Source organism: Triturus cristatus, chromosome 10 (assembly GCF_964204655.1).
Source record: "Triturus cristatus chromosome 10, aTriCri1.1, whole genome shotgun sequence".
NCBI classification, from domain to species: Eukaryota; Metazoa; Chordata; class Amphibia; order Caudata; family Salamandridae; genus Triturus; species Triturus cristatus.
The window spans coordinates 840,524,323-840,547,461 of NC_140593.1; the positions used below are offsets into that span (position 1 = coordinate 840,524,323).

The window sequence follows — 23,139 nt, forward strand, 5'->3', positions numbered from 1 at the left end:
TGCAAGAAAGGTTCTTGAACATTGTTGTAGGAGCCCTAGTGACATTTTGTGTCTGTTATGGAGCTATTCTTTTCTGCCACTTAAGAAAGTGTATGTTGCTACGGATATGCCTTTACCAGTTATTGGGTTTGCCATTAGCTGTTGTGCGGTTTCATTTGGTTGCAAAGATTGGAATTGGGCAACCTTCCCCACTTGATGCCATCACAAATGAGATGGGTCTGACATCATGACAGGCTCCAGAGCAGACATGGAATCCATATTGGTATCAATATCTTAACCAGGACCAAACTAATATTTTATGCAATTGTATATTGTCTGAACTCAAAGAACCAGGTTGTGATTAATGTTATGCCTTTCTTCTTTGTTGGGCATGCTCTTTAGGAATACTTGGGTGGTCCTTGGATTTTTCTATTCCATAATTGGCTACCAATATGTTTAAGGAACTGTAAAATAAAGAAAATTGATTTCTGGCTGACTAAATTAATCTGCAAAATCAGTCTTCCTATTCGTTGTACAACAGTAATGCAAATAGTTCTTGAAAGTTATCTCTGTATGGAGGTCTCCTAGACAGATGCAAAATGATAAGGCTAATGCACATTAGGCTTGGAAACATTCTTATCCTGGATAAGATCTCCAAATGGAATTGTGCTATTATAATTATCAATTTAATGCAGAATCTATGGTGATTGTATAGAATCTATGCCTCAGGTTCTCTTCGACTTAAAGGCACTTAATTCATATCAGAAAAGAATACAACACAAGAATCACCTGATAGGATGGCGAGCACAAAGTAACAAACTTTCCATAAAGAGGTACTTTTCAGAACAGATTGACCTACACAAATGTTTTTGCTAAGGTCTTTTGACAATTAAAACCCAGATTATCTGGCCAGTTTTGGAGATTACTTTACCTACCCAATTTTGGTAATATCTCAATCCTGAGTGTACAACCACTTTATGTTGTACTAAGCACTGAGCCCACTAACTTTCCTAACTCTTCAAATCTACAGTTTCTTTTCATGACAAACCTACCCATAATATCAAGGCTTGAGTTAAAGAATTTTCCCTTGCAGTACAAACCTCAAGGAGACATCTTTGGGTTACAAATCAATACCCCGACAAATAAAGATCAAAGCAGAGGGTACATCAAAAAAGGATATTGGTGGAGAAGGAACTGGTGGAGAACCCTGACTTGTTGCACTCATGTTTGGCGGACGTCTACACCTGGATGAGCAGCTCAGCCCTGAAGCTGAACGGCTCTAAAACAGAGATTATGCTGCTTGGAAACAAAGCGCCATCACTGCCACCTTCATGTTGGCCAAGCTGTATGGGTGACTTCCCAACCATGAAAGAGGAGATCAAGAGCTTAGGAGTCTGGCTGGAGCAAGATCTTTCCCTTAGAACTCACGCCAAAAGAACTGCGGGAGTCTGTTTTGCCCTGCTGCGGGCTGCGCGGAAAATTCTTCCGCTTCTTCCTTTTCCATCAAGGAAGTTGTTGATTCAGGGTTTGATAACATCCCGCCTTGATTACAGCAACAGTCTGTTTCTGGGCGCCCCTGAATCGACTTTTAACAAGCTTCAGCAGGTGCAAAACGCGGCAGCTAGACTCCTTATGGGTATCCCCCGAACAGAATCCGCCAGACCCGCTCTCAAGGCACTGCACTGGTTACCGGTGCGGGAGAGAGTACAGTTCAAGGCACTGTCCATCGCCCATAAAACATTCCAGGGCGGTGGGCCCCCTCTTTTAGGGAGCTTGGTAGTACCTTATAAAGCGAATAGAGCTCTGAGGTCGGACCAGAGGTGTCTGCTCCAGGTCCCGAGAGTAAAAAGATCACGCACGGGAGGGAGGCGATTCTCTGTGCATACAGCAATGCTCTGGAACTCCCTCCCATTAAAACTTCGCGCTGAGACCTGTACCCTGCGTTTTCGCAAATACTTGAAAACACATTTGTTTCCCCGGTGAGTCGCTATCTTCACTCCATGGTCCCACGGTTGATGCACTGTTCATAGCGCCGGGATGCCCCAGGGTAGCTGCGCGCTATATAAGTCTTAATAATAATAATAATAATAATATTAATATATAGAACACGAGACAAGAAGGTTCAAGGAAAGTGTAAGGTTAAAGAATTTAAACAACCAACGAAATAGGCTGTCAAAACACAGACATGTCTGGAACTACAGTAGAGTAAAAGCTTAGAACCTTCTGAGGTTGAAAGAGTAACAAAGGCTTGTGAAGTACAAGAACATAACCAGGGGCCTGCTATGGTGGCACCAATAAGGTCGGTGCATAGAGATGGTTCACTAAATTAAGCTGTAATTTAGAAGAGTAGTTGATCCAGCTAGAAAGCCCAGGTTCTAGCTTAAAGAGTGCTTCTGCTCGTTAAAGGACAAAATGAAGTCTCTTCCTTTCAGGTTTGGCTCAATGGTAGGGCAGTGATCAATTCTCCAGCTTTGGCCGCCAACTACTCAACAACTGTGCTTTTATCACTTGAGGTGGGATGTGAGGGGGAATTAATAACACACGCGTTTGCTGTGGGCCACAGTAACATTTATTATGCAGGATTCCAGCAACGAGGTCATGGAAGTGCACTGGTGCGGGTGGAGGGTAGTCTGGTTGCATATCCAACCGTAATGTGGAGAATTTCAGTATGTTTAGGTTTTTTTTCACCACAAAGTTTATTCGTTTTTAAAGGTACAAAATGGGCAGGGCCCAACAGATACATTACATTAATGCAAAAGACATAGTGTACCTGATTTTATCGTTCCATACCAACTACACCGAACCCTACTAAATATTCATATTTGCGTGTCGTTTCAAGACATGTCTGTTAGCTATCACTTTTGTCTGACTATGGTATATATATATATGACCCTTGTATTACCCAGTGGGATTATGAAAGTCTGAGTGTGGCAAGGGGGTAGGTCAATGCCCCTATATGTCGCCCTAGTATGTTTAGTTTTGACTATTAACCATACCATTCCTTCAACTGAAAGAAACAATCAAAATATTTTAATCACATTGGTTAGTAAGCGACCTTTTAGACGACAATAATTTCACATTACAGGCATAGCTGCAATTCCGAAAAAAATCACTGAAAAAAAGCAATAACAAGCGGATATGAATGTGCATATTCCAGTGACTGCTAAGCCCAGCCTTTGACATGGACCAGAGGGCAAAGAGAGCTGCCAAATTTGACTCATTATGCTCAGTGCCCTTACCTCAATGCCACTGCAGATTGCTGCCATCTGTGCCATGCAGGTGCTGAAAACGTGGCTTGTCCTAGTACCCCTTACAAAAAAAACACACTCAGTTGGCACAGGTACTCCAAGAAAATTCTTAACACCAATATCCTTCTGCCCTTGATAGAAACAAATCTACTATTGTTTTCAGAGGAGGAACATCTTGCAAAAGAGCAAGAATCTTCACAAACTTGTGAGGGTGGACCTGCTCACAACTTTTCCAGGTGGACCCACTATAGAACACTGAAAAAGCTTCCTCTAACCTATCAGAAACAGATTTGCTCACCAAATATTAGACAATTCTGGTAGAAAGGTCCCAGAATTGCACAGGTGTATTGTCTTCTGACACCTTTAAGAGTCAATACAGTCTTTTACAAATTATACTATGGTTTAAAAAATAGTCTAAAAGGCAGCATGTCCACTGTGACTAATAGGAGTCCCACATGCACTAGAAAGAAGCATTGGCAATGCCAAGAGGCCAAGCTTATGAATGCATTGTAAAGCTAGACTTAAATATCCATGTAGGTTAATGACAGCCCTTCTTCCATCTGTGATGCTGCCAGATAAAAAACACAATAAATTATCTTAGCTATCTGAGACACTTTAATGGCATTACATTGGCATGTGTGTGCCCCTTAAAGTTAAAGCTCAAGGAGCTGGCTAAATTAACAAAAGTATCACAGCTGTGTGGAGGGCAAGCACTTTTTGGGGGAAGCACACAACTTGTGCCCAATCAAACCATGTTCTTGTGGCTCTCAGCCCACATCCTGGTGGCTCTCACATAATTGTCTGGTGACAGCTGCAGTGTCAAGCCAGAACAAAAAATAAAAAGCGTCTGTGTTTAGGAACCTTTGGAGCACAGGCGACAGGTAATCCAAGCAGGGGTTGTGGCAGATCAGCATGTTTCAGGTGAATTGCCGCTGGTTTGATATGGCACAATGGAATACAGCCTCCACTGACAGTGGAGGTAAATTGCTTGCATTCCCGGAGCTGGAAGGAAGAGCCAAAGTCACTGACGTGTGGAAGGATGGAGACACAGCTGCCTTCAGGAATTCTATTAGGATGTTTTTTGCATGGAACTGATGATTAGTTTTCTTGGGAGCTGCCGTTTGTTTCATCGAAGAAGAACAGAGGCGAGTCAGCAGATTCTGTCAGGGGTTGGGATGTTTCTAGGCAGCGCCTGCCTTTTTGTCTTTCCTAGAAGGCTTCTTCACGAAGGCTAATAGCTTGTTGTAGAGCCTTCACATTTGATTGTGCTTATGTTTTGGATACTCCTGCCTGGAGGCAACACAGTTGTTACTTCTAGCGAGAGTTCTAGCGAGAGTCATCACTTTAAAGAAAGACTGTGTCTGCACTGTAGCCAAAAAATTACATTTGAAAAAGAACCACCCAAAACCGGTTCCTGAAGCTAGGCAGTGGATATAGAGCCCCAGTCTGGAAATTTAGTATAAAGGTGGGAGCCAAACCATCCCACTGTGTTCCAGTTTCAAGTTCTTCTTGACCAAGGATGGGAGTGCTCCGCCGCGTACTTTGAGAGCTACTGTGACCCAGGGCTGATAACCACCTCATAGCCAAACTCCCACACATGAGGGGATATTAACTGACGTTAGCACATCTGCTTGAGATCTGTGGCTCTGCCCAGTGCCTAAATGTCTGCCTGCTTCTAGGGAGAAGCCGTATGTCTGGCCTTACAGTAGTAGAGACTGTCCAGGGTGAGAAGCCCATCCAGGTCCCAGGCGTGTGGAGCACCCTGAAGAACATACTTGTTACCAGGAAAGTAACCGATTCTGAATTTAAATCTGCAAAGGTCTCAGATTATGAAATGCAGGAGAGTTCACATCTGGCAGTTGTGGTTTTAGCCACTTCTTGCCTGGTAAAAGATCACAGTGTTTTACAAAGATGTGTTACGTCTGAAGGATGTTGCCCTTTTCAGATTAAACAGACAGGTAGAGATCAAGAATAGTCAAGGTGGCTTAAGGTTTCCTTAACTATCAATAACCACAATAATCACATGGATTAAACACTAACCTTACATTTTGGAGACTCATGCTGTTTGCAGTAAAGCACTTCAATACTTCATTAGTAGTAGTAAGTGCTATATAAATGCAATTACAATACAATACAACCAAAGAAGCAGGGTGTATGGTCTGCTGCAAAAAAGAGAAAATAATTGCCATGCTTACATTATGTGCCAAGATGTGCATTGTGCATGATTTGAGACCCACTTAGGCAGTTTGGAAAATCAATTTTCTGAAGTTAATGACAGAGGGTTAAGAGGAAGATTTGGGCAAGTGAAGAACACTTACTCATCATCATCATTCATCATTTAGTCTTTATTCGATTAAAAATCATAAAAGACACAGCGTCACAATATATAAGCCACATCAATAAATTAAGTAAAAGAGCATTAAATACACCAAGACTAGTATAATAACAGTGAATCAATAATAACAATATAATCTCATAACTCAATAATAGCTTTTACGTTTGCAGGTGATTCAGATGATTCCTCCTTATGGCCCAACACATGGACCAGAACTTCGCCATAGCAACCACAATCACCTCCTTAGTATCACACTTAAGGATACGCAGAGCTGTTTGCGCTGAGCTTATGCCTAACTGTTTACACAGAGGCTTGATCCATTTCATACGGGGAGCTCTATATGCTGGGCATACAAATAACACATGTGGAATTGTTTCAGATAACCCAGGGCAACAATGACAGGAGGAATCCGCATTTGAAGCCTGATTGTTTCCCCATTTTTTAGTAAAAGATTTTAGGGGCAAACATCCAACTCTAAATTGATGGTACAACTTCCTGTCAATGGTTCCAATAATAATGTCCCAGTAGGGTTCCAATAAATAATCGACCTTATGAACCATAAAGAGATCAGATAATGAATCTCTGAGAGTCTGGGCAAGGGACCTAAATTGGAGCATCTCAACATACAATCTCTTAAATTCACTCTTCGATGGAATGGGAGATCCTTCTGGATCTGACCAAAGATGGCCTAAGTTCAAAGCCGTAAGAACTACTCTAATGTTATGTAACCAAGAAATTTGACGGGACTTGTCCACCCCTATGAGATATTTAAGGGCCAAAGCGTAAGGAGCTAACTCTGGGGTGGTCCACAAGCGTCTCCAGTACGCCAATGGTCTAAACCCAGCTATCTCTTCGAAGGACACACACCCCAAATCCTGCAACAATGGTTTTAAAGGTGTAGATTGGGGTAAACCAGTGAGAGATCGCAAAAACTTGTTTTGGGCCAGTACCAGAGGACGCAAGTTTTCAAAACCCCAGAGTTCCGCGCCATAGAGTATTGACGCTCTAACCTTCCCATGATACAGCTTCATAACTGGAGCTATAGGTTTTGTTAGGGAGGATCTATGTTCTTTTAAAAGAGCTCCCGCCAGTTGATTATGTTTGATTACTGAGAGATCCAACTGATGGTTCCAATTAAGTCTCCGCCCCAGAGTCACCCCTAGATATGCGAAAAAATCAGTTTGCTCAATAGGAGCATTATTCATTCTGAGTGTAGTACTGATTTTCTTCTTCTTCTTATGAAGAACCATAAATTTTGTCTTCCCGACATTAACCTCCAGCACATTATCACTACAGAAGAGTTGGAAGCGATCCAGAGCACGTTGAAGGCCGGGTTTAGTTTTAGACAATAAAAGGGTATCATCTGCAAACATTAAAATCGGGATTCTTAATCCATCAAGTGTGGGGGCATCAGAAGGAAAATCAGTGAAATAGGGAACGACATTGTTAATAAAAAGGGAGAATAAAGTGGGTGCTAGAACGCACCCCTGGCGCACACCTTTGGCGACTTTAAAGCTATTAGTGATCTCCCCTTGCCCTCCCCATCTCACACAAGCAGAGTTATTTCCATGGAGCCTTACAATAAATGATAAAATCCCTAGTGGCATCCCAGTCCTTTCCAGAGATTCCCAAAGCTTGTTACGTGGAACTAGGTCGAAAGCGGCTTTAAGATCCACAAAAGCTGCGTATAGGGCACCACCGCCCAGCACTACTGTGTTCCAGTACAGCATCATAAATCTGAAAACCTGGTCAATAGTGCTGATATGGCTCTGGAAGCCCGCCTGAAAATTGGATAGTATACCGTTTTCATCTATCCACTCCAACACCCGATTAAGTACAATTTTAGCCACCAGCTTCTGGGTTGTGTCAATCAGGCTGATGGGCCTATAATTAGATGGCAGGGCCCGATCACCTTTTTTGTAAATTGGTATGATTTCGGCCCCTAACCATGAATCGGGTATTGGGGCACCTCCTGCGATACCATTAATCATTAATTGGATGTATTTGACCCAGTTTTCCCGTTCAATTTTAAATATATCAGATGGGAGCCCGTCCGGACCAGGTGCTTTCCCGGCCGGCAGACCATTCAGTAGGTGCTCCACCTCTGCATAGGAAAATAATAAAAGTCCCCACACTGGGATCAGACGGGAGGGAAAACAGAATCGGAGTATTAGAACAGGCGAAGTGCGTTTCGAAAAAGATGACCCAATCTTCTGGAGATACATGGTTTACCGGATTTGGATTATCAATACCACTTCCCCATTTAATTTGGTGCCAAAATTTACTCCAGTTCCTATCCCTACAGGATACCAATAAATCTCTCCATCTTGACTCATCAAACATCCGCTTAGCTAGATATTGGGTTTGCTTGTATGCCGCACGACATTTCCTTATTTCTGGAATTGACCCCATTTTGATTGAACAAGAAAGAGCTCTGAAAGCCCTCCTGCAATCGCCATTGTACCATTTGGCCGACTTATATTTAATATCGTTAGTACATTTGTGGCTTTGACCCGATTTAAAAAGAATTGATCTCATCTTCTTAACCATCGCTAAGTGGTGTGATGTTAACCCATGAACATTACTTCCTGCAGCATTTGGATTTAACCGAGTAACAGCAGCTAGGGTATCTAGTAAGATTTGCCTAATCATAGAGCAAATTACTTCATTACTTATAATCTGATCCCACTTAACTCTGCGACTATTATTAGTGAGTGAAATAGAGGGCGTTACACCAACTCTTTCAGTATCTGCTCTCGCGTTGGTGGAGATTTTCAACTGTACTAGGAGAGGGTTATGATCACTCTCTGTCCTAGATCGCACCTCCATGTCAATCAGTTTGGGCCATAATTCAACACTTAGGATAAAGTAATCTATCCTGCTATGTTTTCTACCCATGTTATATGTAGATTTACCATGGAGGTCTGATTAACTGCCATAAGCCCGAATCCCATTGTGAGTGCCTTTAGCTGGAGTGCAGCTTGCGACCAAGTTTTGACCGGATCTAATGTCAGAGACGGGATACCCCAAACTGGATCCTCATCACACGTAAGATTACCATCTTCAAACCCAAGAGGTTCAAAGGTACAGTTAAAATCTCTGGCAATAATTAGGTTGCCAGGATTATTTAAGGACTGTAAAAACGTGTCAAGAGCAACCACTGTGGGAGATATTCTTCCACCCGCCTGGCCTCTGGCGTATACATTCACTAAGGTGCACTTAAGGGCATTACCAATCGAAATGGAAAGAGCCAGGATATCCGGATCCTCCATTTCTAACTCCTTAACTAAAATATCAGCCCGTTGGCAAACCAGAGTTAAAAGACCTCCCATAGATCTTCCCTTATCCCTAGGTGCAGGAGTAGCCTGCTTCCCAAAGGACAGAAAACCTGGCCTAAAGTATGTTTCCCTAGCCCAGGTTTCTTGTAACATTATAATATCCGCCTCTTCTATAAATGATGACCAATCCTCTGAGTCAACTTTGGACCCTAAACCCGCTATGTTCCATGAAAGTACTTTGAATGTACTAGACATAAATGGACAAAATAACCCCGGAGTGGCAACTCTCTCGACTACAGAGATAGCACTACAGGAGTTATTTTCAACAACCGGGCTCTCAGTGGGAGCTTCCAGGATAAAGAAAGGCAGCATAGACTTCTCAACTCCCCGCCCCTCCTGCGGAAGTCAATCACACTCTTCAAGCCCTGATAGTGGAGCAAACCTATTAAAAGTAGAAGCGCCCTGTGATCCTTCCTGAAGCACCCCTCTGTCTCTTAATAAACCACCCTGCCTTCCATGACTTAACAAAGATTTGTTTGGGGGGTTATAAAATGCACTTAGGGGGCAAACCATGATATTGGATGGAACACTTACTCTCAAGGGGAAGTATCAGCCCAGCCCAGAGAGGTGAAAAATCTCTTCCATTTCCCCCCAAACAAAAGCAATAATTGAGACAGTGGTTAGTGATCCAAATCAACAAGTTTGCAAATAACGTGATGGGTTCACAATTAGGTGGACAACTTTGATCTGATCCTTAAACATTTAGGAAGCTTAAAAATTACAAAATTTGATGGCCAAGAACCCAGAGATGAAGGCAAGGGGGGTTCTGTGGATGGGTCATAGGAAGTCGCAAGAGGGCACACTACAGCAAAAGCTTGATGGGATCTGAATAAGGGCACCCACATTTGTGGGATGTTAGGGACTTTCCACACAGTGTGGTCAAAATCCATGGTCCCTACTGGGCACTGCCATAGGCAGATGCCAATGGTACTTTAAACAGAAGCCAAAGTAGATGGCACAAAACCGAAAAATAATCTCATAATTGTGAGTGCCCAAGAGCTCCTTCTTCAAACATTTAAATTTTTTCTTAGTGGTATATTCTCTATTATTTATTTATTTAGTTAGTTATTGATTTCACATGGCGCGGACATGACCTGGAGGTATCACAGCGCTTCACTATATAGTTAGAACATATCAATAAAAAATGTACATGTACATTAAAGGTGGAGTGATCGCCAAGTCAGCCACTCCCGGGAGGTACAGCATTTCACAAAAAATCATACCAAAACATAGCAATGAACAATAGTTTGGGTAGGTTGAGCTTAGTATGCTTTTGGAGGAAGAGTAAGAAGTGGTTTAGGCCGCGTGCTGTTCAAAGAGACAAGCTTTGAAGTCTTTTTTTTAAGGTGACATCACATGTGGTCAGGCGGGGCTTGGCCAGAAGGAGTCCAGATTCTGGAGATGCTTGGAAGACTCCTGAGTTCCTGGGGATCGCACAGAGGGTTTCCGACGTGCCGTAACAGTTGAAAAATAATATGTGTAATTAAAGGAGCAGCTCTGTGCAAAGCGAGTTGGGGAAGATATAAGCTGTGCTAGAATTTGGAAATATTCCGCTCCATTTATACACACTTGAAGTAAGATGGGAATAAAAGCATGGGAGATAGGACATGATCAGATTTAACTGCCCTTTGCAACATGTTATTACAAACTGCCACCTTGGTTTTGCTTTTATTACTATTTTGCACATGGCACTTTGGAACTTTATATCTGACACTTTAGAAAATGAAATTTTGCACTTGACATTTTGAAATTCTATATCTGGTATCCTTGAGCTTGAATAAATGGAATTTTGGGCATTTATAATTTTCGAATAGTCTTGTTTTGATCTCATCATAATGCTGGATTTGACCTGACTGGCATGCTGAAACATGTTTGCTCTTTTCCCTGCTTGCACTTTGCACTTGCACTTTATACTCTGAAATCTGTATTGGTGGTGTATGGATACTATTTTTAGGGTGTCTATGTATTAAGAGGTAATGCAGATTTTTTTTTTTAAGGATTGTGCAAAGGCGATCTAGGTAGAGGTTTAAAAGGGTTGAGGACAGAATCAAATCTTGAAGGACCTCTTGTTGCAGGCTGATTGGATCAGAGACATCATTCCCAATTTCCACTATTTGGAAGTGGTTAGATAGGTATGAGGTGAACTACTTAAGGGCAACACCATCAATGCCCATTCGATGCTTCAGGGTGTTTAACCGAGCCTGCTGGTTGACTGTGTCAAACGCAGGGAACAGTTCAAGGAGCTCAAGTAGACGGGAGTTACCAGTGCCGAGGATGAGGATGGAATGGTCCACAATCAGTAGAATTGCAGTCTCAGTGCTGTGGCCCAGACGGAATTCGCATTGAATAGAGTCAAGGAGGTTGTTGTCCTGGAAATGAGAGGATACATTTCTTATTGCCCATACCAAGTGCTAAAAGGTCTTTATCAAATCAAATGATGTTTGAAAAGATAAAGTAGCAAATGGGAAGAGTATGTGGTCATTCCTTCCAAGTACATAAAAAGGACCTCTGTTTTCATACATGCAGGTGACATGGAAAATGTATCTGTTAAGCACTCTCAGGTGACGAGAGAGAAATGATCAGGATCTGTTTTGGAAGATACAAATTACTTGACTATATAATGATAAAGTTCTTAATTCATAAATACATAATTGACAAGCTACAAATGGCCGCTATGTCAGTGATGCAACAGGAAGCATCTACTTCAACACACCTATTAAATAGTGATATCGTGTCACTTACTAATTATTACCAATCTGAGGTGCAGGAGAGTGCCACTATTCATCCAACTCCACTATACTTGAACTATACTAAGGTTTAGTTGTTATACAGGTATTACATTTTCTCATCAGCATTGGGCTGGTTTCAGGATTTGCACTCACGGTAGTCAAGTGCTTTCATTGTTTTGCACAGACTAGTCTTGTTTTTAGAGCTGGTATACAAAGATTTGTCAAAACAATGTCTTGATCACAGATTGAAGAAAAACAGAGTTAATTTACAAAGTTAGAAGTTGTCACTCGGTCTATCGGTTCACAATTCCAGGTCCTGTCAGTGGCGGTCCGAGGGTTTGCCTGGGGGGGGGTCGTGCAGGTGTTCGATTTCTGCTTTCGCCACCCCCAAAACTCGTGCAGCCAGAGGCTGACCCAGCCTTTGCTACATTACTGGTTCCTGCACACTTCAGAAGAAGAAAGAATTGTTTTTATGGCCTTCAGCAGATTCTGTATCTCCATTATAAAAATTACATAGTAGTCTTAAGAAGAAAATGAGTCCTGCACCAGAAAATGGAGCACAGATTCCTTACATTAGAGAGGCAGCAATGTTCCAACATAAGAAACAAACACCAGAAGTAGATTAAAATTATAAAAAGTCAAGGCCATTTTTTTTTAGAAGTATGAATGTAGCACATTTCTTTTTAAGTTTGTTCATAAAAATGTCTGCAGTGTCATAGAAAGTTATCAGATTTCGACTGTTTAGTTTCATCTTTGATTAATTTGCCAGGTCTTGTGATTAGTCTTGTGGGTGAAAATCGAAGAGATTGGCCCAGTAACTGAGCCACTGTTTGATACCCAGTAGACAAAATGGTTTTCAAGTTATATTTACCACAATTTGACGACGCTTTAATTAAGAAATGAAAGGGGCATTGGGATAAAATGGGATTATCCAAGTCTCTCGTAGACTTGGTCCAAGGATATTAATAAAACCTATTAAACCAAACAAGAGGGGGGACCAAGGAGCTGATTAAGATCCAGTGTCCGTGCTCCTTATACTGATATTATAATCAACAGGAGGACAAAGTTCCTATGCCAGGGTGCAAAAAGTGACCCGTGTAGTGAAACGAGAAAGAAAAAGGAAAAGAAACAATAAGGAAAAGAAGAAATCCTAGGTATAGAAGACCCAAATGTGAGAGGGAAGGTCATTCTTCATCCTTATTTCTATATTGTAACCTGCTGCCTGGGTAGCATTATTCCGTCCTACCACTGCTGATGAGCAAGATGTCGTTGAAATTAATCACCTGTTAGAAGTATCCATTGACTTAACTCTACATCTTTGACATGTCCCACTCTTCCACTGTGCACTTTTGGGACACTTGGAAATGTGTAACGTTCTCTGCACAACAAAAATAATTCACGTTGAACTAATAAATCAAAATTCAGAAATCTGAAAACGCAATGAAAAAATAAACCATGTGCTCTCCCCTTTGATTTTTTTTTTTTTGTCTGATCTCCTTTCTTGAGTTCACCTAACTCGCGAACTTGCCTCAGTGATGGCAAATCATGGTACTGACTGATCTACACCAATGATGATACCACTCACTGCGCTTTGACTACATCCCAGACATTGGAAGGTATTTACTGTTCAAATTCCATCAACATGTGAATGATTTGACACTCCGTCTCATAGGACACAACATTCCTCAAATCGTGGTCCAACATACTGAGATCCAATGCCCTTTAAGTGATGAGAATCGAACATTAAGCGAGTCTGATAACAATATTATTGGCTCCGGCAAAGGTTAACCTGCTGAAGTCTTGATAAAGATTCCTAAAAAAACATCCTGGAACATGGAAACACATGTCAACTACAGTACTACACACAACTTCATTTTAAAATAAAAAAACAGATATTAGCTGGCGAAAAAGCCTCAGACCGACTCAGCGTTGACATAAGTGTCATTTACTTTGTATGAAAAGCGAAGAAGTTGCGAGTCGTGTCCTCTGAGGGGGCTTCAGCAAATTTCCGAGCTGGTGCTAAACCATGCGAGGACTGGATCCAACATCCAAACACCATAGAAGCCTTGATGTCCTCTTGTTCATCGTGTCTCGTTGCAAACCTTGACAAGGTAGACAGACACCAAAGAAGGGACATGCACGGCGGGGGGAATATTCCTGCACAGGTGCGTGGCGATGGCAGTCGCGAGTCTCAGCATGTGGGTCAGCCGTACTCCTGGTACTAGGATCGGCAGCAACTGGAGCCTTTGACTTCCTTCTTCACGTAGTCGTGGAGTTTAAATTTAGGCTCGTTGGGCAGCTTCATTGAGCGATGCTTCAACTCCTTTCCAATGGCCATAAAGGCCAACTCCACATTCATCCCCGACTTGGCGCTGGTCTCCATGAAGGGCACTCCATATTCCTTTGCTAGTTTCTCTCCATCCTCTCTCTTCACCGCCCGTTCATGAGCCGAGTCCACCATATTCCCCAACAACATGATGACGAAATCCTGCTGCGCTTACTCATGGATCTCTGTCAGCCAGGGCCCTGAGTGTATACCGAGGGAGGGGGACTTCTAATAAGTAAAGTTGGTGCGAAGGCTCAAGGAAGGGTCCTTTTACGTTTTTGTTTAAGGGGAGCTTACCACTTGTTCCCTGGAGGTGGGAACCACAATGGATGCTCAGCGCTGGGCGTAACTCGTGGATGGAAATAGACTTGTGGGTTTATTAAAAAATTAATATCATTACAGAAACCAAAAGTAGTTAATAAAGTGCATTAACAAGCAGCCTGGCCCAATGTCTGTGTCCAAAGAAAGCCCAGAATATCACTGATCACTGCGAAGTACTTAAACGTAAATTGAAAAAGTCATCTGTTCCCCGAAAAGCATATCTTGTATAATGTGTCCGGAATAGAAGGAACACACATTTATAGCATGAGGTAGAAGGGTCACCTGCGGCTCCTCCATTTGAGCGGACGAGCATCGCCGCCCCCCCCCCCCCCCCGATGTGGGAACAGCAGAAGTGAAAAATAAAATGGTAAAAAAGTGACTATTACCATTTTATTTTTTGCTCTGCCTGCTGGAGCTGGGTGTGAGAGAGGGCGGGTGGGGCCACTGTTGGAGACTGGGATCAGAGAGTGGTGGCTGGCTACACCAGTTTAAAGTGTGCATGCCACTTTGGCCAGCTGTCTTGCGAGGGGCAGCCTGACATGCGCACTTAAAACTTCTCCAACCTAAGTTGTGTTAGACAGCCAGGTGGATAGACGGCTCAAGTCTAATGTCAGTATGAGGGCTGAGCCAGCCCTCTGCAACCAATCCTGGCACTTCGCTCATGCTGGTTAACAGCATGAAAACAGTGTATGAATTGGTTGGGGGGAGTTAGCTCTGGGGACCCTTGCTCAGAGGACTGGAGAGAGCACCAGGACCAGAGTGCAGCCAGAGGGTGAGTTAACATTTCATTTTTTATTTTTATACTTAAGCAATATTCCACAGAGAGAATTTTTGTCCGAATAGCTTTCCAGGCTTTAAAGACATCATTTATCACTTTAAAGTGCGTCCTCTTATAGTAACTACCATCCACTTCTTTAAACAAACAGTTTTCAACTTGCGTTCCTAGAAGCATTTGATAGATTCACGGTGCCTCTGCCACATTACTGACTTCCTCTCCAGCCAATAATATCCGCATATTGGACAAAAAGCATGCATAATAATAAAACGTGAAATCAGGAATCGACCAACCACCCCTTTCTCTAGGAAGGGTCATAAATCGTCCTGCTCGCCTAGGTTTACCCGGGGCCCAAAGAAATTTAGCGCAGAATGCCTGTAAGTATTGTAGTTGAGCCCGCGTTACTTCCAAAGGTACCGATCTAAAAAAATACAAAACTTTAGGAAGTATGTTCATTTTTAAAATATTGCCTCTACCCACAAGTGTAAGATGTAAACGCCCCGCCTTTCTAAAGATTCTCTCTGGAGGGGATAACCTATTATACACCCACGAATGCTTCTAAGATACTCCCACCAATTTTTTGGGACCATGTAGCTAGAAGTTGGAGAAGTAAGGGTATATCTCAAATCGGTGATTTTTATGAGGTTGGAGGGCTCTATCCCACTTTTTTGGATTTTGCAAGGGAATAGGACTTACCTAGGACGCAGTTTTTTAAGTTTCTCCAAGTTAGGGATTTTTTAGGTAGTAAAAATCTAGCTTTAGTACCGCATAGGCTTGTTGAAGCTGTTGGGCGACAGTAGAAAAATGTTTTTTTATAAAATGCTGTTAACTTCTAGGGCGGATGATCTGGAGAAGCATAATCTTAGATGGCTAATATTTTGGGAGAACATGAACTCTCCTTAGAGAAAGCTATTGCTATGTCCAGGGGAATTAGGCAGGATTTAGAGGCTGGGAAACCTATGTTTAAATATCGTTATTTATTGTTTATGGCGATGGGTGTTGCTCGTCTATGTACTGCTGCTTCCTGGCTGCAGTCTGATCCCCTGTTTTTTAAATGTGGCGTGCTAGAATGTATAATATATTTAATTTAGAATTCCATTTATATTCAGCAAAGGGTTCAAGGAAACGAAAGACTGGTATTTATATGTGGGGGGTGTTTTATGAACATATGAATGCCGGAAGTGGGATGTAATGTTGTGATACTGTGGATCAATAAAAAGAATAAACAAAAAAAAGCAATATTCCACAAATAGAATTAAGAAAGTCGGGGTGCTAAATGTGGGGTCTACACGCACTGCCAATAGCATTGAACGTTGCATGGTGACCAGGGAGCGTCTCACCCTTTTTTACTCTTTTAACCTTTTTTGAAATACAGAAAAAGAAAAGTTGAGGCTTCTGGCACCCGATATACTATAAGAAAATAGAAAAATAATACTACATATCTTTTGTTGTTACATAGGCCTGTAAATAAATGCTTGAGCACAGTTCCTTTTAATAACTTTGATGTAAAAATGCAAATCCTTAAAGGGGAGTGGAAGCTGGTAACCGATGTAGCTCCGGTTAAGTTTATCAGACTAGAGGTTGAGCTCTCAAGATGCCTTGTGTCCAGGGTAAGTAGATCTCCCAGTGCATGCTGGCTTTTGTAGTTATGCATTTGTACAGAATGCATAACTGCAAGTCTCACAATGCACGCTGTACGTATTGGATCACAGACTTTTGTGGTAACGCTTCACGTCAACTGGTAAGGCAGCACATTGGGATAATGCACCTGCTATAAAGATCTGAAAGCAAAAGGTTCAGATATCGCCTTATACTTTTTATCACAAAGAGAACCATTTAGTAGAATATGTCAGCACAGCTTCTTCCAAACTCTGCTGATTCAGTACATCAACACTTAAATAGGCACAGCGAATAATCACACAGGTGTAGTAGCAGCGGTGGAGTAGCTTCCATAGGTGCAGCGGCACCCGGCCAGAATGCCCCACTGAACCAGGAAACTGCTGTATTTTATAATTCAGACAACAGCCGGTGGAAGGGTGGGGAGCTATTTACTGCCTTGCGCTACCGCCCTGTGACACGGGCTATGCTAAATTGTGGGGACGTTTACCTATTGGAAGCCTTACTTGAGACCATTATACCTACTTCTCGTTTCTCCTAGACTGAAAGAAGCTGCCTCTGTACATGGACCGTGTATAATCCAGGTCCCAGCTTAAGTCCCCCGGTGATCCATCGAGCACCTGCTGCAGGCCCCAGGCACCTCACGCTTTATCAATGCAGAGCTGAACTGCATACCTCCATCTTCTGGTTCCGGATTTGCCACATAATTTCCTAAAGAGAAGCCGCTAACAGAGGGCTGAACTTGGCAGCCAGGAGCATCGGATGTAATAAATTTAAAATTAGATCTGTTTGACTACATGTGACCGTTAGACCTGGAACAGTACGGTAAAGACATAAGTAGTTCTTTCAGTGTGTGGAGAGTTAATTATTTGCTCAGACAGAAGAGACCGAGAGGTTAAAGCCTACACATTTAGGACCAGCCATATGTGACACTTGATTTTGTGAATCGTCCAAGTGAACGACAGAACGAGTATATGTATCAGACCAGATGTACTCAGAAAAAGAAGCTCATATCAAAGACGAGTAAATATATTCCAAAAATCCAAATGTTAGCTTCATTTTTGCCTTTTTTTTTAACCATTAATCAACAATTTTCTTTTCTTGTTTGCTTAGATCCACCTCTTTTTTTTTTTTATAATTTTTATTGGGTTCTTGGCAATCCATTAGTAACAGATAATACAGTTTATCATACATAAGTAATATGCTGGATCTAAACACAGTACATTGACAGAAAACAGAAAAAGCGAGACCCCAACAAAACATACATACAGACAACTCAACGATTTAACTTATAGTAGCGAATAACGAAATTTATCTACCACAATCAGAGAGATAGTTTCAGTCAAAATAAGATTCCCAAATTTTGGTGAATTTACGCAGTGCTCCAATCCTTTGCGCAAATATAAATTCGGATTTCCTGACTTTCTTAATTTTTTGGTACCATTCATCTACAGTTGGAACTGTTTCTGTCTTCCAATACTGAAGGATCAGTGATCTAGCCACTGCTACTAAAATATACAAGAGTTTCGCCATAGAATCAACCAAATTTAACTCTGGATCCAGTCCAAATATAATTAAATTTTCATAACTGGTGATCGTAAAATGTAAATGAAGAGAAAGCAAAGAAAACATTCCTTTCCAGAATAACTTAATTTTAGGGCGCTTAGATCCACCTCAAGGTTTTTTATAGTTTTTCTCTCATGAACTGTAAAAATTGCAAAAAGTGAACGGGAGTCCATTTCTGACAGAGTAAATTATTTTAACCTTTAGATGATAATTACATTTGTTGTTATATACAGTGCCATTAATGTTTCATGTTATTTCATGGTTGAAAACATGCATAAAACAAATTAAGATCTAAACTCTGTAGTTGGGCACTACAAGCCGGTCAAATGGGCTCTCAGACTTACAGTCTGGAGTTTAAAGGACTGCGTCATACTCAAGGTTGCAGTCAAATGTTTGAGCCTATACTACATGAGAGAGGTTTGTGATGTCCATGCACCCTTTACCAAGCTCTTGAGAGGCACAGGGTAGGGTGCGAGTGGCATGGGAGGCAAAGCTTTCTTGGCATCTTCCACAAGTTGTGGGTTTCTCAGCTCCAAGTCTACTAACCATTTCCTGGTCATCCTCGCCAAGGTCCACTGTGCTCAGCTGCCCGATGCTCAACAGGCTGCAGTTGGGTGTCTGAAAAAAGGAAACAGATGAGAAATTAAAACTGCATGAAGCAGAAATGAGATCCAGCAATGCTTCTGGCAGTGACCTCAAGGACCTTCCTGAGGAGCATTCAGAATCTACACAAACTATTAATATGTTTCATCTTGTATGCTAATTTGTTATGAAAGAACACCTTTCTGTAATGTCAATGGCTGTAATGTCATGCCAGAAATGAAAGGTGCTTGAAGCATAATGGAAATGACAATGCTCGAGAACCTTTTTTTAAAAAAAATATCCACCCATTCATTACAGTCAATAGTAATTCGAATATATTTCTCAGGTGGCAATAGCACCTGTGCAGTTATGATTTATTTATTACACACAACAATATTTATATCCATCCTTACGAATCTTTGTTCTGGTGTGCATACTGGCCCCTGTACTTTGTTTTTGGACAAGAGCAAGCAATGGAATAAACCTTTGGGCATTAAAGTAGATTCCAGAAGCATTCAGTAGCTCTTGTGATGTACGAGCCAGAACTAACCAAGAAACAAACGTGTGCAGGTTTGTTTTTTTGCTACATGTAGTCTTGAAGGTAAGTGGAGTGTGGTATCTCAATGCTTTGCTTAATGCATAATAAAGGATTAGCAATTTCGCTCTGAAGGGATAATGGTGTTCCTTCTTCAAGCCTTTTTGCCAAGCATGGGCAAGTTTGTCCCTTCCCTTTGACTGACTCCCTGTTTTTGCACATGGTCTAGAAGAAACTATGACATTTTGGACCCTAAGGAAGACAGAGTAAGGAGTTGCATGTGTTTGGCAGAAACCAAAAGAATTAGATGACACTTCTGGTGTCCTCTGAAGCACTTTAGTTTGAAATGCCTGCTTGGATTCTGGACCAGGACTACCAAGCGGCCTACAAAGCCGAGTTTTTCGACAACTACGAACTAAGACAACATTCTTTATATGGAATATTGTGCAACAATAACTGGGGTGCTTTGTGTGTGCTTCTAGTTACTTCACTAAGAAGCTATTCCCGTTTTCTTTTGATAACCGTACCCTGCTGCCGAGAGAGAGAGAGTGCGCGCGTGCGTGTGTGTGCGTGTGTGTGTGTGTGGGGGGGGGGGGGGGGGGAGTTCTCGGGGCTTTAAATGCACGCCTCAGCGAGGTACACAACGCATTTCAATCGGTGCCGTCGGTCGCAGGGAGGGCGCGCTTCGGTCCTGCTTTGAATGCATCTTGAATAAGTAAAGAAAATACGAGTCAGCACAGTACTATTTAGGAAGAAAAGGGCGCGGCTGGAGCCGAAACGGGGCATTCCAGATATCTAAGCAAACCTGAAGACACACTAGTACGATGCCAAAATCAACATTTGTCTGATTTATTTAGGTCTTTCACGGCGCTGGTGTGGAGAACAGATAAGGAAATACAAGAAGGACTCAGCAAACGACGAAACAAAATACTCTAATTACCAGCAGCTGCGCATTGTGCCAAAGAAAGTCGAAATAAATAATAACATGGTTATACACTCTAAGAGCGCTTCAGAGAAGAGGAAGCAACATAAGGAAAGGAACGTGTTCTCTCAATCTGTAAAGAGGTACCTTGAACAACGAATGAATTAACGTTGAAGTGTTGCTCTGCAAACTGAACCGCCTCAGGAAACGTCACTATTGCAGGGACTAGGGTCAGAGTGTTGTTCAGAATAAGAGAGCGGGCTGACTTTATTTTTTCCTCTAAAAGGAAGGGACTCGTTTCGGTGTGAGTGCTCATGGTCAGTGCATCCCCACAGTCGTGGTACCAGGACTGAGAACCGCCTGCCGCGTTTCGAGCCTGTATGCAAAAGAAACAATTGATGGACGGAATAACATAACATGTACTTTTGTATAGCGCACGTATCACCCGAAAGTCTCAAGGCGCTGAATAACAGATGTATATTGTTACCCAACTCAATGGTACTCATTTTATCGACCTCAGTTGGATGAAAGGCTGAGTGGACCCGCCGGGATTAGAACCTGTGACCATGAGGTCAAACACAGGCCCCTGCAGTGGATGCATTTGTCCACTGCGCCACCAGACCCGACGGAATGCTGTACAATGCAAACATTCACCCTCCAGTCACAAGGATCTGGGTTTAATCCATCATTCTTTTGCTCACCACACCACCCCAGTTTGGACCCAGCCATATGCAAATCAGTCTTGACCCTGTTCCTAATGGGAACCGTCCAGCCCAAACTGCCAAGCCAGGTCCTCCCATGACCCGAAACAAGCATCCTGGCACCGGTTTCAGGGCATCACCCTTCATCAGCCAGGCTAGCTTGAATCCAGTGGTTTAGTGAGCACGGGACCCACGTCTGGGCATACCATTCCCACTTAGGGCGACATAAACCAGCGAGAATGTCTCAAAAGTATGTGAGTGTGCGGAAGAGGAGCCAAATTAAATTATGATATCCTATTTAGAAGAAGGAATAAAATCAAGAAGCACTGATGAATTACCACAACGATTACAACAGAATGAATTGTCACTTGTCTGTTTATCCGGTGGACGAGCAATTGACATTTTTTGAACTTTTCTTTGAATACATTTGAAATAAAACGTGCTATGATAATGAACCAGAGCAACGATAAAAACTGCAATCAATGGAAAAACTCAGTGAATCTTTTCCCCAATTTCCATATTGGCTCAACGGAACGTTGAAATACACTAAGTACGCCAAGTAGCAAAAGGTTAACACCACCCAGCAAATATATCCATGCGTAAACCTTCATGCACAAGCCTACACATCACTTTTTGGAATCACTAGATCTCTAAAATAGGAAGTAGTCACTTTACACACAACATGACACCTGGGCTGTCCAATAAATATAAACCATTGAAATCAGCAAACAATGGCTCAGTCATAGGCCATTCAATCATCATGGACAACAACCCTAAGAAAAATGGCTACTGTGTAAACAATCTTATATCAGGCCTTTCTTATTTATTGCACTATTGGCTGGAGCGAACGCTTTTCACTTCCGTCTTCGTATATAGCTTTTTATCGAAGCATGATTACTCATTTGGTTTTAAAACAAGGACTGGAGACATGTCCAGTAGCTACCAATACTGGCTGTCGTCACTGTAGTTTCGGGCAGCTCATCACTGATGTGCACATCACTGTAGGAAGGACGAGCCAGGGAAAGCGTCAGTAAAAGGGGCTACTGGTTATAAATTCAATACGGCCTGCCACAAATGGATATTTGTACTTCGCGTTTCTGTAGATCTTAGCTCGACAATAACCTCAGTAATAGTGAATGCTTGCGTTTCCTACTGCTAATCTGGAGGGTTATGAACCCATCCAGGTGTCATCAGTTCTCTATAATAAAGGTATGCTAGTATCATTACAACGCAACTTAAAAATGTGCCTGTGGTGGTGTAGGTTGATCCGTTTACTTCCATACCACCAAGCGCATGGGTAAAAACGCTCTGCACATGTTAGGGCCTTCATTGTTGAAGGGCTGTCATGTTTCACTGCCTTACACATTACTGTATATTCAGGCTCAGAGAAGATTTTCTACAATAGTCACTGGAGAACCTGATAATACACCAAGAGGTGAGACCAGTGAGTAGCGGTAAAGGTGAATCAATTTCTGCTATATGCCCGTCCTGTGTATTGCTATGTGGACACGCTGCAGCACTTTGAGCACCAGCTTCTGGTTGGCGAGCCAAAGAACTTTTAAATTTGTCGCAAGTTGGTGGAGTTCCAAGCAAGTGAACGTTAGGGGGCAGAAACTCCACCCGTGCTCTCACAACCACCTTTGCTTCATCTTAGCTCACTTCTCAACCTTCCGTTCAGCCCTGCCCTCCCGCATGAATTCAATCCACCCCTCTCTTGTTCACCTCTCTTTAACTCTGCCCCATGCCGTAGCTTCTCTCTACCTTAATCTCCTCCGCCTCGCTCAACCACTGGCTGGTCATCCTCTTTCTACTGCCCTGCCATCCCTCTTTTCCACTGGCTGATCATCCTATCAATCTACCTTTGTCCTCTCTCCATCTGTGACCTGTCCCCCCCTCTCTCTCGCCTCTGCCATGGCCCCCTCTCCACATCTGCCCTGTCCCACCCCCTCCACCTCTGCCCCATCGCTCTCCACCTCTGCCCTGGCCACCCTCTCCTCCCTCTCTCCACCTGTGCCTCGGCCTGTCCTACCTCCCCCTCTGCCCTGCCCACCTCTCTCCCCCCTGCCCTGCCCACCTCTCCCCCTGCCTACCTCTCCCCCCTGCCTTCTGCCATAGCCCGCATTGCTCCACCTCTGTGCCAGCTGCTTTCTCCGGTTCACTCGTCT

General features: G+C 42.6%; 1 protein-coding gene across 1 annotated transcript in view; it reads right to left on the reverse strand.

The window, feature by feature from the left end:
* CLCN7 (Cl-/H+ antiporter 7) overlaps positions 1–23,139 on the reverse strand; it is a 236,207-nt gene that overhangs the window by 166,705 nt on the left and 46,363 nt on the right. The window contains exon 2 of the mRNA XM_085628470.1: positions 18,781–18,852. Coding sequence (XP_085484596.1) covers positions 18,781–18,852 — 72 coding nt within the window. The remainder of the gene's footprint in view (positions 1–18,780; positions 18,853–23,139) is intronic.